General features: G+C 38.4%; 1 protein-coding gene across 1 annotated transcript in view; it reads left to right on the top strand.

Annotated features, from left to right (window-relative positions):
• SEC24A (SEC24 homolog A, COPII coat complex component) overlaps positions 1-15,666 on the top strand; it is a 182,062-nt gene that overhangs the window by 74,767 nt on the left and 91,629 nt on the right. The window contains 7 exon segments of the mRNA XM_053717212.1: positions 2,308-2,342; positions 2,345-2,389; positions 2,391-2,480; positions 3,216-3,400; positions 10,194-10,296; positions 11,632-11,758; positions 12,327-12,436. Of these exon segments, the coding sequence (XP_053573187.1) occupies positions 2,308-2,342; positions 2,345-2,389; positions 2,391-2,480; positions 3,216-3,400; positions 10,194-10,296; positions 11,632-11,758; positions 12,327-12,436 (695 nt within the window).

Here is a 15,666-nt window from a genome sequence, read left to right as displayed (position 1 = left end):
ATTATATGCTGTATCTGAATCATGAAATTTAATTTAACCTTAGTGTCCCTTTTAATATAAAATTCAAAGAGGTGCTAAGTGTGCCAACAATCTCCTAACTAGTACAAGCATATCAATTTATAATAAAGGCATTTAAAGGGGACACACAAACATAAAAAAATGTTTATGGAGAGAACAGGACATCCTCCGAGTCCATGTCCCCTGAGCCTTTAGAGAGCCCCAGACTGCTCCCCAACCCAGCAGGCTGGCGTCCATCGTCACAATCACCCAGGTGGGTCTGCGTAAGCAGGTTCCCTGGGAAAGATGATCCTGAGACAACCACCAAAGAAGAGAATCTCTTGTCGCCTGATCCAGATGTAATCGCAGAGACAGATCTGCATAATCCCTGTTCCACTGCCTGAGCATGCATAACTGCAGAGGTCTGAGGTGGAAGCCGGCAAACAGAATGATGTCCATGGCAGCTACCATCAGACCAATTACCTCCATACATTGGGCCACTGACCGTCGAGGAGAGGACTGAAGGGCAAGACAAGAGTCAAAAATCTTTATCTTTCTGACCTCTGTCAGAAAATATTTTCGATAGGGGAATCAATTATGGTTCCCAAGAACACCACCCTTGTAGCTGGAATTAAGGAATTCTTTCCCAAAATCACCTTCCATTCCGTGCGAGCGCAGGAAAGATACATCTCCGTGTGGGAGTTTGCTTGTTGAAAGGATGGCGCCTGAACAGAATGTCGTCCAGATAAGGTGCCACTGCAATGCCCTGCAACCAGAGCACCGCCAACAGGGATCCCAGGACCTTTGAAAAAATTCTGGGAGTTTTGGCAAGGCCGAATGGAAGAGCCCACAAACTATAAGGGTTTGTCTAGAAATGCGAACCTCAAACTTGTGATGATCCCTGTGGATGGGAACATGCAGATACGCGTCCTTTAAATCTGTTGTCATAAATTGACTCTCTTGAACCAAGGGAAGAATGGAACGAATAGCTTCCATCTTGAAGGATGGTACTCTAATGAACTTGTTTAAACTTTTGAGATCTAAAATTGGTATGAAAGTTACCTCTCTTTTGGGAACCACGAACAGATTTGAGTAAAATCCCAGTCCCTGTTCCTGCATTATATCACGCTAATCTCTTTCTGCTACAGTCGGCGCTTAAGTGTGTTTTTAATCAATTTTTCCTATTTTATTTTTGACCCCCAATAAAAATTATATTTTAATTATAGTCATTTTTCTTGTCTTCCTATCTCCACCCTTGGAATGAATATAGTTATCACAATTCATATAGATATTCTCTGTTTTTGACCTGGAGTGCTTATCAAGTGTATTTTTTTTCTTTAGTTTGCAGCCATCTTTTTCCTGTATGCAGCCCAGAAAAATAAAAATAGCACTTACCTCAATGTATTCAGCAAGGCAGCTCACTAGGTTTGAGAGGCATGCTCCTCACATTGACCTGTGGAAAAAGAGATAAAGACTGTTATCTTACTCAGGCTTTTAATATTCGGGCAGCATTAACTACATGGGAGGCGCTGTGAGGATTATAACCCACAAGTTCCCATTGCTTAAAAGCCACCACTGCTCTACTGAAGAGACTGACATGGACTACGGCTACACCCCAGGAGAAAAGCAGGACAAGCTTGTACTGCTGAAAAAGTAATAAAATCTTGATAGAAGAATCTTCTTCCAGACACGTAAACTTTACCACCTCCTTGCTCTTAACGTAGGCAAATAGAATGACTGACTGGGGGGTGGAGGGAAGGGAGGTGATTTTTAACAGCTTTGCTCTGGTGCACTTTGCCGCCTCCTGCTGGGCAGGTGTGATATTCCCAATAGTAATTAGATGATCTGTGGACTCAGCGTGTCATTGGAAAGAAATATTCTTAGATGCTCCCAATTTAGCCAGTAAGGCTGAGACACCCACTGAAATGGGTGGAGAAAGCAGGAATGCCCCCCCCCCCCTTGCATATTAAAAGACCCATTATATAAACGGCAGAATTCTGGAATGTGTAGACATTAGTATACATCTAAAACTTTGGGCTATATAACTGGATCGTCTACAAAACATTTATGCAAGGAAAAATCTAGTGTACAATGTCCCTTTAAGTTAATTCAACAGGAGTTGGGATGAGATCAAAACTGCCAAGGAAGAAAAGTATGATTACCCATGTCCAGTACATCTCATAAAAGCAGATCTCATGCATGCCAAGACAGTTGACTAAGTATTTTAGTGTGTAGCCTTTAAATGTATATCTCTGCTTATACATTAAGAAAAAATGTGATTGCTCATTGTTTTAAAACCTTTGTTATTAGGTATGGTTCATCCAGCTCAGCCGGCTCCCCCCTCCTTCAGAATCCTAAAATGACAAGAGGTGTTGGTAACGCTTACCCCACAATTACCACCTGGCTATCAGAATGCATTTCCACCAGGCGGCCCAGGGATGGGGCCACAGCAATATCCTGGAAGGCCCCAACCATTGCCTCAGGTATGTATTTACTCTTATTGCCATACCTCTTATATTGTGGCTCAGATATGACGTGAGTTTGAGCTGTTGCTTCTAACATCCAAGCTCTTGTGCTCTCTTGTAATTAAACAGAGAGAATGACTTATGCATTTCATGTTCCATCTTCAGTCAGACTAAGTTTTGCAAGTTTACAAATTAATATTAAAAATACAGTAGAATATTGAATAGAATGTTGGTATATCTGATCATTACATTTGTTTAGCTGCTTGATATACAATTTCCTCTGTTTGGCAGGAGCAAAGCATGCTTCATTGTGCTAAAGATTTCCACGGTATGGGTTAATAATTCAGTTAATATGATTAGGACAGAAAAAAAAAGTCTTATCTATTTAGTGTTTATATCATATCTGGTGCATACATAGAACATTATGGAATCTGATCAGAACAGAAGAAATATTTTATACACAAATTCAACTTCTTTCAGTTCTTGTGTTGTGATAGCTCAAAGTAAAAGCATCATTTGCAGAGGTTAACATATACACTTACAGGGTCACTAGTGCTAAAATTACTCTTGATTAATTAGTGCATGTCATGCTGAGTTCTGTAGCAGCTTTGTACTTGGCAAAACACAGACACACACACAATCATATCTGGTGGTCAGATAGAGGAAATATTAGGGCTATTATGAAACCTATGTGAAAAGAAACTTCATTTAGCTATCTACATAACCACACATCTCTTTGTTTTGATGCTATAGCCTTCTACGGGGCCAAATCATTTAGCATCATCCCTTGGTGGCTTGAGCCTACAGCAGGCACAACAGTTAGATGAGCTGAGGCCTGTTAACCTTCTGCAGGAGAGAAATATATTGCCACCAACCCCAGTACAAGCTCCAACTCCCTGTCTGCAGGATGATCTCCAGAAGCTCAACTGTAGTCCAGAGTAAGTTCTGTATTCTACACATTGTCAGATATTTGATGGAATGTTTCAGTGGAGCTCTCCCTAGTTTTCTTTTACTCTCACAGTATATGCTATAGCTTGACAAAATGATCTCAATCTTTGAGCGAGCTAGAAAATTGAGAAGGCACCTACATGTTTTAGAGCTATGTAGAATCATTTACAATTAATCTAGTTGCTTTTACTTACCTTGGGCTTTGTCAAACCTTGGTGTATGGCTTATCTGCACTGTATTCAGATTTTGCCAACTTGGTAAATAGCTAGTTTTTACTCTCCCTATATGTTTTTTTTATTTCTAATTCATTTAAATTGTCTAATTAATAATAACCCACCACTGTTCACATAAGACTTATCTGCTAAACCTTCAAAGAAAATGAGTCAGTCTTCCAGTCAGCGTTAGCAGATTAATAGAGAAAGTGTTTTTGATAAACTGGTGGCAACCAAAGCATCTAGAGTATAAGTACTTTGGATATAGTTTTCCACAGTAACTCTAAGGGCTCAATACTCAAAAACTTGCTGACATGGAGAGAGATAATGAGCTTTTTTTACTGAGCATTACATTATAAAGTAAGTGCCCCTCCTTATATTTGTGAACTCCCCTTAATGAGATACACGGTTCCCACTGTAAAAAATTGCCTTTAAAACAATTCCTGAGGTGCCTGGCGAGAGGCATCTTATAGAATCTCGCCAGACCAGAGAACTTTTAATAAATCAGGTCCTAAGAGAGCAGAATAGAGAAGGTTTAGGGGAGAGCATAGATTACAAAGCATAGAAGGACAGCCATCACAGTGACAACATTTTTGGAAAGGCTGTTTTGCTTATATGTAAAGTTTGACAGTTTTTATAGAAGTGACAGTTTGCACTGTAAAAAATTGCCATACATATGTCTAGATCTAAAAAACACTATTTCTTTCATGTAATTGGCAAGAGTCCATGAGCTAGTGACATATGGGATATACAATCCTACCAGGAGGGGCAAAGTTTCCCAAACCTCCAAATGCCTATAAACACACCCCTCACCACACCCACAATTCAGTTTTACAAACTTTGCCTCCTATGGAGGTGGTGAAGTAAGTTTGTGCTAAGATTTCTACGTTGATATGCGCTTCTCAGCATTGTTGAAGCCCGATTCCTCTCAGAGTACAGCGAATGTCAGAGGGACGTGAAGGGAGTATCACTTATTGAATACGATGATTTCCCTAACGGGGGTCTATTTCATAGGTTCTCTGTTATCGGTCGTAGAGATTCATCTCCTACCTCCCTTTTCAGATCGACGATATACTCTCAATTTACCATTACCTCTACTAATAACTGTTTTAGTACTGGTTTGGCTATCTGCTATATGTGGATGGGTGTCTTTTGGTAAGTATGTTTATTTCTTAAGACACCTCAGCTATGGTTTGGCACTTCTAAATATATGTATTGTACTTATATTTGCCATGAGTCAGGTTCATGTATTTCCTTCTGCAGACTGTCAGTTTCATATTTGGGGAATATAAACATCTTTTAAATATGACATTTATTTCTTACCTGGGGTTTAGTCTTTTTTTCAATTGACTACTTCTTACAAATTGCGGGCGGTATTAGGCCCGTGGGTGCGACAAATGTTAAACTTTATTGCGTCATTCTTGGAGCGAAAATTTTTTTGGCGCAGAAAAGTACGTCTATGACGCAAGTTCGTCACTTCCGGCGTCATACTTGACGCCGAGACCTTTCACACTGTTGCGTCATTAGTGACGCGAGTGTGTCATTTCCGTTTATTTTTTTGGCGCCAAAAAAGTTTAGTTACGTTGTGCGTCATAAAACTTTTTTATTATTTCAGTACCCCATTGATGTTTGCCTCTTGCTTTTTTCTATCAGAGGGCTATGCTATTTGCATTTTTTTCCCATTCCTGAAACTGTCATATAAGGAAATAGATAATTTTGCTTTATATGTTGTTTTTTATCTTACATTTTGCAAGATGTCTCAACATGATCCTGCCTCAGAAGCTTCTACTGGAACATTGCTGCGTGACATTGGTTCAACCAAAGCTAAGTGCATTTGTTGTAAAATTGTAGAAATTATCTCGCCGAATGTCATTTGTAATAGTTATCGTGATAAACTTTTACATGCAGATAGTGTATCCATTAGTAATAGTACATTGCCAGTTGCAGTTCCTTCAACTTCTAATGTGCATGATATACCTGTAAATTTTAAAGAATTTGTTTCTGATTCTATTCTGAATGCTTTGTCTGCATTTCCACCTTCAAATAAATGTAAAAGGTCTTTTAAAACTTCTCATTTAGTTGATGAATTTTCAAATGACCAACAACATAATAATAATTTATCCTTTTCTGATGAGGATCTATCCAATTCAGAAGATCCTTCCTCAGACATTGACACTAACAAATCTACTTATTTATTTAAAATTAAGAAGTGTTAATTACTTTGGATATTGAGGTAACCAGTCCTCTTGACGTTCAGTCTAATAAACGTTTAAATGCTGTTTTTAAACCTCCTATTGCTGAGGCTATTTCTGATATGATTTCTAAAGGAATGGAATAAGCCAGGTACTTCTTTTATTCCTTCTTCAAGGTTTAAAAAATGGTATCCTTTACCAGCATTTTCTACTCTTGCTAAACGTACCACTATTCCTATGGAAAACAGTACTTCCTTTAAGGATCCTTTAGATAGGAAGCTTGTATCTTATCTAAAGAAGGCCTATTTATATTCAGGTTATCTTCTTAGACTGGCAATTTCTTTGGCTGATGTTGCGGCTGCATCAACTTTCTTGTTGGAGAATTTAGCGCAACAGGAATTGGATTCTGACTTATCTAGCATTATTCGCTTACTGCAATATGCTAATCATTTTATTTATGATACTATTTTTTGATATTATCAAAATTGATGTTAGATCCATGTCTTTCGCTATTTTAGCTAGAAGAGCTTTGTGGCTTAAATCCTGGAATGCTGATATGACATCTAATTCTAAGATTACTATCTCTTTCTTTCCAAGGTAATAATTTATTTGGGTCCCAGTTGGATTCTATTATTTCAACTGTTACTGGGGGAAAGGGAGTTTTTCTGCCTCAGGATAAAAAAAAAAAACCTAAGGGTAAATCTAAGGCTTCTAACTGTTTTCGTTCCTTTCCTCAGAATAAGGAACAAAAATTAAATCCTTCCCCCAAGGAATCTGCCTCCAATTGGAAGCCTTCCTCAAATTGGAATAAATCCAAGCCTTTTATGAAACCAAGTCAGCCCCTAAGTCTGCATGAAGGTGCGGCCCTCATTCCAGTTCAGCTGGTAGGGGGCAGATTAAGGTTTTTCAAGGGTATTTGGATAAAATCTGTTCAAAATCAATGGATTCAGAGCATTGTCTCTCAAGGGTATCGAATAGGATTCAGAGTAAGACCTTCTGTGAGTTTTTTTCTCTCACGTATCCCAGTAAAATCCAGTAAAAGCTCAGGCTTTCCTGATGTGTGTTTCAGACCTGGAGTCTTCAGGGGTAATCATGCCAGTTCCTCTTCTGGAACAAGGTTTGGGGTTTTATTCAAATCTATTTTTTGTCCCAAAGAAGGAAAATTTATTCAGACCAGTTCTGGATCTGAAAATTTTGAATCAATATGTAAGAGTACCAACTTTCAAGATGGTGACTATAAGGACTATTCTGCCTTTTGTTCAGCAAGGACATTATATGTCCACAATAGACTTGCAGGATGCATACCTTCATATTCCGATTCATCCAGAACATTATCAGTTTCTGAGATTCTTTTTTCTAGACAAGCATTACCAATTTGTTGCTCTTCCATTTGGCATAACAACAGCTCCAAGAATCTTTTTTTTAAGGTTCTGGGTGCCCTACTATCTGTAATCAGAGAACAGGGTATTACAGTGTTTCCTTATTGGACGATATCTTGGTACTAGCTCAGTCTTTACGTTCTGCAGAATCTCACACAAATCAACTAGTGTTGTTTCTTCGGAAACATGGTTAGAGGATCAATTTACCAAAGAGTTTCTTGATTCCTCAGACAAGGGTTACCTTTTTAGGCTTCCAGATAGATTCAGTGTCCATGACTCTGTCTCTAACAGACAAGAGACGTTTAAAATTGGTTGCAGCCTGCCGGCACCTTCAGTCTCGGTCATTCCCTTCAGTCGCTATGTGCATGGAAGTTTTAGGTCTCATGACTGCAGCATCGGATGCGATCCCCTTTGCTCGTTTTCACGAGACCTCTTCAGCTTTGTATGCTGAATCTATGGTGGGGATTATACAAAGATATCACAATTAATATCCTTAAATCCCAATGTACGACACTCTCTGACATGGTGGATAGATCACCATTGTTTAGTTCAAGGGGCTTGTTTTGTTCGGCCAACCTAGACTGTGATCACAACAGATGTGAGTCTCTCCGGTTGGGGAGCTGTTTGGGGATCTCTGACAGCACAAGGGGTTTGGAAATCTCAAGAGGCGAGATTACCATTAAATATTTTAGAACTCCGTGCAATTCTCAGGGCTCTTCAGTTTTGGCCTCTGCTAAAGAGAGAACCGTTCATTTGTTTTCAGACAGACAATATCACAACAGTGGCATATGTCAATCATCAGGGTGGGACTCACAGTCCCCAAGCTATAAAAGAAGTATCTCAATTACTTGTTTGGGCGGAATCCAGCTCCTGTCTAATCTCTGTGGTGCATATCCCAGGTGTAAACAATTGGGAAGTGGATTATATCAGCCACCAGACTTTACATCCAGGGGAGTGGTCCCTCCATCCAGATGTGTTTTCTCAAGTTTGTTCAGATGTGGGGTCTTGCAGAGATAGATCTCATGGCCTCTCATCTAAACAAGAAACTTCCCAGATACCTGTCCAGGTCCAGGGATGTTCAGGCGGAAGCAGTGGATGCGCTAACACTTCTTTGGCGTTATCATCCTGCTTACATCTTCCCGCCTCTAGTTCTCCTTCCAAGAGTGATTTCCAAAATCATCTTGGAACAATAATTTGTGTTGCTGGTGGCGCCAGCATGGCCACACAGGTTTTGGTATGCGTATCTGGTTCGGATGTCCAGTTGCCCGCCTTGGCCACTTTCGTTACGGCCAGACCTACTATCTCAAGGTCCGTTTTTCCATCAGGATCTCAAATCATTAAATTTGAAAGTATGGAAATTGAACGCTTAGTTCTAAGTCATAGAGGTTTCTCTGACTCAGTGATTAATACTATGTTACAAGCTCGTAAATCTGTCTCTAGAAAGATTTATTATAGAGTTTGGAAGACTTACATTTCATGGTGTTCTTCTCATAAATTTTCTTGGCATTCTTTTTAGAATTCCTAGAATTTTTACAGTTTCTTCAGGATGGTTTGTATAAGGTTTTGTCTGCAAGTTCCTTTAAAGGACAAATCTCTGCTCTTTCTGTTTTATTTCACAGAAAGATTGCTATACTTCCTGATATACAGTGTTTTGTACAGGCTTTCGTTCGTATTAAGCCTGTCATTTAATCAATTTCTCCTCATTGGAGTCTTAATTTGGTTCTGAAGGCTTTACAGGCTCCTCTATTTGAGTCTATGCTTTCTTTGGGCATTAAACTACTTTCTTGGAAAGTGTTGTTCCTTTTGGCCATCTCTTCTGCTAGAAGAGTTTCTGAGCTATCTGCTCTTTCTTGTGAATCTCCTTTTCTGATTTTTCATCAGGATAAGGCGGTTTTGCGGACTTCTTTTGAATTTTTTCCTAAGGTTGTGAATTCTAACAACATTAGTAGAGAACTTGTTGTCCCTTCCTTGTCTCCTAATCCTAAGAATCCTTTGTAAAGATCCTTACATTCTTTGGATGTGGTGAGAGTTTTTGATTCTTCAAGCTTATTTGGAGTCGGGTCAAGCCCCGCCTCATAGAATTACAGTTCATTCTACTAGATCAGTCTCCACTTTGTGGGCTTTTAAGAATGAAGCTTCAGTTGATCAGATTTGCAAAGCAACAACTTGGTCCTCTTTGCATACATTTACTAAATTCTACCGTTTTGATGTATTTGCTTCTACGGAAGCAGTTTTTGGTAGAAAAGTTCTTCAGGCAGCTGTTTCAGTTTGATTCTTCTGCTTCTGATTTAAGTTTTTTTCTTTCAAATGGAAATAAACTTATTTTTTTGGGCTGTGGACTAATTTTTACAGCGGTATATGGCTGTTTTTATTTTATTCCCTCCCTCTCTAGTGACTCTTGAGTGGAAGACTGATATCCCATATTTCACTAGCTCATGGACTCTTGCCAATTACATGAAAGAAAACATAGTTTCATATTGGCAAGAGTCTATGAGGCCCATCCTTTTTATGGTGGTTATGATTTTGTGTATAAAGCACAATTATTTCCAAATTTAATTTGTTGATGCTTTCTACTCCTTTCTTTATCACCCCACTGCTTGGCTATTCGTTAAACTGAATTGTGGGTGTGGTGAGGGGTGTATTTATAGGCATTTTGAGGTTTGGGAAACTTTGCCCCTCCTGGTAGGATTGTATATCCCATATGTCACTAGCTCATGGACTCTTGCCAATATGAAATAAATGAATTTATCAGGTAAGTTCTTACATAAATTATGTTTCTAGACATATGTATGGAAAACTTGAAAGTAGTTTTAGATGGCAGAGGATCTACAAAATGAAAAGATCCTTAATTATTATTTGGATAAAATCTGTACATTAAAGAGTAACATAATTTTCTTTTACGTTGTCATCTATTTTTGTATAATACTTCATTGGCTTGTATGTTTGTAATGCACTTTATAAATTAAAATTTTACATTTCTGATTAATTTGTGTTTCTCAGGTTGTTCCGTTGCACTTTAACGAACATCCCTCAAACACAAGCTCTGTTGAACAAAGCCAAGCTTCCCTTGGGTCTTCTGCTTCATCCATTTAAAGATCTGTCGGTATGAGAATATTTTGAAGATTGACATGTTAAATATTAGTTGACAATCAAAACCAGCAGTATGCCACTTTTCATATTTATCCATCATTGAGTATCATAAACCATTTTCTGTGCTGCTAGACAGATGTTAAGTTTCCATTGGAAGCTAAGTGTGTTATTAAATAAAATATTCTGGGACCTGTGCTATAATGTTAAATTAAAAGACTTTGCTTTGAACTTTCATTATTTATTTGATTTGTCCATTTTCCTGTAGTTTACCTTTGTAAATGTTTGTGTTTTTCTACTTCCCTTAAAGGGTGGAGTGGATCCTTCCATCTTTTACAGGGACATTTTGGGTCAAATAATAAATAAATCTATTGCTTAATGTCACTGATCCTAGCTAACTATGTGTTTAACACCTCTGCAAGGGTTAAAGTCACACATTGGAGCCAAAAAGCTTTGCTGCATTTTTACATCAGAATGTTCCTTTAAAAATACTGACACTGCAACATGCTACACAATGATTGCTGGATTAGCTCATGATTTCATTTATATCTGTAGTTAATTAGCCACATAAGAGAAACATACTTAGTTTTTTGGAGTTTGTCCTTTCTGCAGAGCCATTTTAGAATTTTGTTAATAAAATTCTTGTTTAAATTGCTTTTAAAAGATTCATTTTTGAATTAAGCTATTTTGCATTGCAGTGCTTATTTGCTCATATAAACATACAACACCCCTTCAGTACCTGGAATGTCAGAGTAAATCTTTCCCAAAGTACCAGGGAACTTTTAGCATTTTTACTATCCTTTTAAACAGAAATAGAGCCTAATACCAAACGGCTCCCCCCCCCCCCACACACACACACACACACTAAGCTGCAAAGTAAGCATTTGAATGTAATAATGTGCATAAAACACTTAAAGTGAAGGTAAACTTTGATGAATGAAAAGCCCTGTTTTTAAAAATACTATTAAAAACAGGGGCACTTTCATTCATCAAAGTTTAGAAAGCAGCCGTTTTTTTTTAAAAACGTACCTTTCTTCTCTTCACAGCCGGAGCAGCTTCCCCCACCCGGAGATCCTCTCTTCACACGCCCATGAGTAATGCAGCTTTCTCCAATCACGGCATGGCCTCAGGCAATGATTCCCCTGGAGGAAGCCGGATTAGTCATTGCTGACGTGTGAAGAGAGGATCTCTGTGCGAGGGATGCTGCTCCGGCTGTGAAGAGAAGAAAGGTTTTAAACAAAACGGCTGCTTTCTAAACTTTAATGAATGAAAGTGCCCCTGTTTTTAATAATATTGTTATTGTCATCCATGCTGCTGCACACTAGTTAATGTTTTTTCTTTTAAATTTCAGCAATTACCTGTGGTCACTTCAAGTACTATAGTGCGATGCCGCTCATGTCGAACCTATATTAATCCATTTGTCAGCTTCTTAGACCAAAGGAGATGGAAGTGCAACTTATGTTACAGAGTAAATGATGGTATGTTTTTTTCAGGAATTGTAATAGTCCACAAGCAAATGAAGACTGTGGATTTATTTAAACACAAAGAGGACTGGTACTATAGTGTGTAAGGAAACTTAAAGGGACACTGTAGTAACCAAAATTTTTCTTTCGTGATTCAGATTGAGCATGACATTTTAAGCAACTTTCTAATTTACTCCTATTATCAAATTTTCTTCATTCTCTTGGTATCTTTATTTGAAATGCAAGAATGTAAGTTTAGATGCCGGCCCATTTTTGGTGAACAACCTGGGTTGTCCTTGCTGATTGGTGGATAAATTCATCCACCAATAAAAAAGTGCTGTCCAGAGTACTGAAACCAGAAAAAAAGCTTAGATGCTTTTTTCAAGAGAACGAAGAAAAATTTAAAATAGGAGTAAATTAGAAAGTTGCTTAAAATTGCATGATCTTTCTGAATTACAAAAGAAAGAATTTGGGTTCAGTGTCCCTTTAAAATGGTTTGAGTGTGTGCAAATGTTCCAAAAAAGAATATTCCATTGTCAAGACTTTGCCAGTTTTTAAATCAGTATTTATTTCTCCTCTGCAGTACCTGAAGAGTTTATGTACAATCCTGTAACACGGGTGTATGGAGAACCCCACAAAAGGCCAGAGGTTCAGAATGCAACAATTGAGTTTATGGCTCCTTCAGAATATATGGTGAGAAAATTCTGATGTTACATTCTTAAATCCTTTATTTGCTAGGGCCATCAAATTAAACTTTCATGATTCAGATAGAAAGTGCAATTTAAAAAAAAAATACAATTTTTTTTTTAGTAAATGTTCTTTGTTGCTGTGGTATCCTTTGTTGAAGATCAAATGTGGGCTCAGAAGTGTGCAGCAGTTATTGCATTTTTGCAAACACTGCTGTCATTTAGTGTTTAGATGAGTAGAACATTGTTTAAAACATTGTTGGAAACACTGCTACCATATAGTGTTACAGCATATAGATATTATTTTCTGAAAACCAAAGCACAAGTAATTGCATAATTAAATGTATTTAATAATAATTTGTGCAATAAAAATTAGAATTTTTTAAATTTTAGCTTAATTATGGCTAAATTTTTAGCCGAGTGGTCAGTAAAATGAGAGAGAGAAAAAAAATATTAAGAGATCACTGTAAAATTATCAGTTTCTCTTGTTTTTCTATTTGTAAGTATGTGTTTGAGTAAAATTAACATTTTTGTTTTATTCTATAAACTACTGACATTTCTCCCAAATTCCAAATAAAAAATCTTCTCATTTATATAATTTATTTGCAGAAAATTACAACTTGTCAAACTAACAAAGATTCAGTGTTTTCAGACCACTAATAATGCAAAGAGAAAAAGTTTAAATTTGTTTTTTTAATCAACACAATACTAATGTTTTAGCTTGGCAAGAGTTCAGAAATAAATATTTGGGGGATTTTTATCTTTCCCCCATAATTTTAATGAATTTTGGTTTAACCTTGAAAGTAGCTTTACCAATGCAGCAACCAAAAATCTATCTCCTACTGATGAGTTCCAAAAAGAAGTGAGTGTTTTCTGGTTTGCTGCAATAATCCTGTTAAAAGGATCGCTGTGTTAAAACAGTATTTTGAAGCAAAAAAACTGAAAATTTGCATATCTAATTTGCATATCCTTACCCAGAATTCTCTTGTGCATTGGTAACATTGTATATGAAGTACTGTATTTCTGGGAAAAAGCAAGCGGGAATCTTGCCTAGATGTGCTAATTTCCTATGCAAATATTTACATTTGATTTATTTTTGCTACATGGAGGATTTTAATTTCATTTGTTTTATTTCCCCCCATAATTTATATGAATATATATATATATATATGGTAAAGGATAGAGAAGCGCACAAGAAAGGCACCCCTAGTGAAGCCTGTTTGCACTAGTGTTATGAACAGAACAAAGTAAAAACAGAATTTATGTTTACCTGATAAATTTCTTTCTCCTACGGTGTATCCGGTCCACGGCTTCATCCTTACTTGTGGGATATTCTCAATCCCTACAGGAAGTGGCAAAGAGAGCACACAGCAGAGCTGTCCATATAGCTCCCCTCAGGCTCCGCCCCCCCAGTCATTCGACCGACGGTTAGGAGAAAAAGGAGAACCATAAGGTGCAGTGGTGACTGTAGTTTACAAAAAATAAATTTAAACCTGACCAAAATGCCAGGGCGGGCCGTGGACCGGATACACCGTAGGAGAAAGAAATTTATCAGGTAAACATAAATTCTGTTTTCTCCTACATTGGTGTATCCGGTCCACGGCTTCATCCTTACTTGTGGGAACCAATACCAAAGCTTTAGGACGCGGATGAAGGGAGGGAACAAGTCAGGTAACCTAAACGGAAGGCACCACTGCTTGTAAAACCTTTCTCACAAAAATAGCCTCCGAAGAAGCAAAAGTATCGAATTTGTAAAATTTGGCAAACGTAAGCAGTGAAGACCAAGTCGCTGCCTTACAAATCTGTTCAACATAAGCCTCATTCTTGGAAGCCCATGTGGTAGCCACAGCTCTAGTAGAGTGAGCTGTAATTCGTTCAGGAGGCTGCCTTCCAGCAGTCTCATAAGCCAACCGGATGATGCTTTTCAGCCAAAAAGACAGAGGTCGCAGTCGCCTTTTGACCTCTCCTCTTGCCAGAATAGACGACAAACATGGACGATGTTTGTCTGAAGTCTTTAGTTGCTTTTAGATAAAACTTTAAAGCACGAACCACATCAAGATGGTGTAACAGACTTTCCTTGTTAGAAACTGGATTAGGACACAGAGAAGGAACAACTATTTCCTGGTTGAAAACGACCTTATCTGTATGAAACACCAGATAGGGTGAATTACACTGCAAAGCAGACAATTCAGAAACTCTTCTAGCAGAAGAAATAGCTACTAAAAACAAAACTTTCCAAGATAGTAACTTAATATCTATGGAATGTAGAGGTTCAAACTGAACCCCTTGAAGAACTGAAAGAACTAAATTTAGACTCCATGGAGGAGCCACAGGTCTGTAGACAGGCTCGATTCTGACTAAAGCCTGTACAAACGCCTGAATATCTGGCATGGCTGCCAGACGCTTGTGTAACAAAACAGACAGAGCAGATATCTGTCCCTTTAAAGAACTAGCTGACAGACCTTTCTCCAATCCTTCTTGGAGAAAAGATAGTATCCTTGGAATCCTAATCTTACTCCATGAGTAACCCTTGGATTCGCACCAGCAAAGATATTTCCGCCATATCTTATGGTAAATTTTTCTGGTGACAGGCTTTCTAGCCTGGATCAGAGTATCTATAACTGATTCCGAAAACCCACGTTTAGCTAGAATCAATCGTTCAATCTCCAAGCAGTCAGTTGCAGAGAAACTAGGTTTGGATGTTCGAATGGACCTTGAATTAGAAGGTCCTGCCTCAAAGGCAGCTTCCATGGTGGAACCGAAGACATATTCACCAGGTCTGCATACCAAGTCCTGCATGGCCACGCAGGAGCTATCAGAATTACTGAAGCCTTCTCCTGTTTGATCCTGGCTACTAGCCGGGGGAGAAAGGGAAACGGTGTAAAGACATAAGCTAAGTAACTTTGGAGTTCTGACGTGACGCCATCAGATCCAGATCTGGAATGCCCCATAGCTGGGTCAGCTGAGCAAAAAAAAACCCTCCGGGTGGAGTTCCCACTCCCCCGGATGGAAAGTCTGACGACTCAGATAATCCGCTTCCCAGTTGTCCACTCCTGGGATGTGAATTGCTGATAAATGGCAGGAGTGATCCTCTGCCCATTTGATGATCTTGGATACCTCCATCATCGCCAGGGAACTTTTTGTTCCCCCCTGATGATTGATGTACGCTACAGTCGTCAAGTTGTCCGACTGAAATCTAATGAATTTGGCCTCCGCTAGTTGAGGCCATGCCTGGAG

Source organism: Bombina bombina, chromosome 6 (genome assembly GCF_027579735.1).
Source record: "Bombina bombina isolate aBomBom1 chromosome 6, aBomBom1.pri, whole genome shotgun sequence".
Lineage (NCBI taxonomy): Eukaryota > Metazoa > Chordata > Amphibia > Anura > Bombinatoridae > Bombina > Bombina bombina.
The sequence above is the reverse complement of the archived record's forward strand: the minus strand, read 5'-3'. Positions and strand labels throughout refer to the sequence as shown.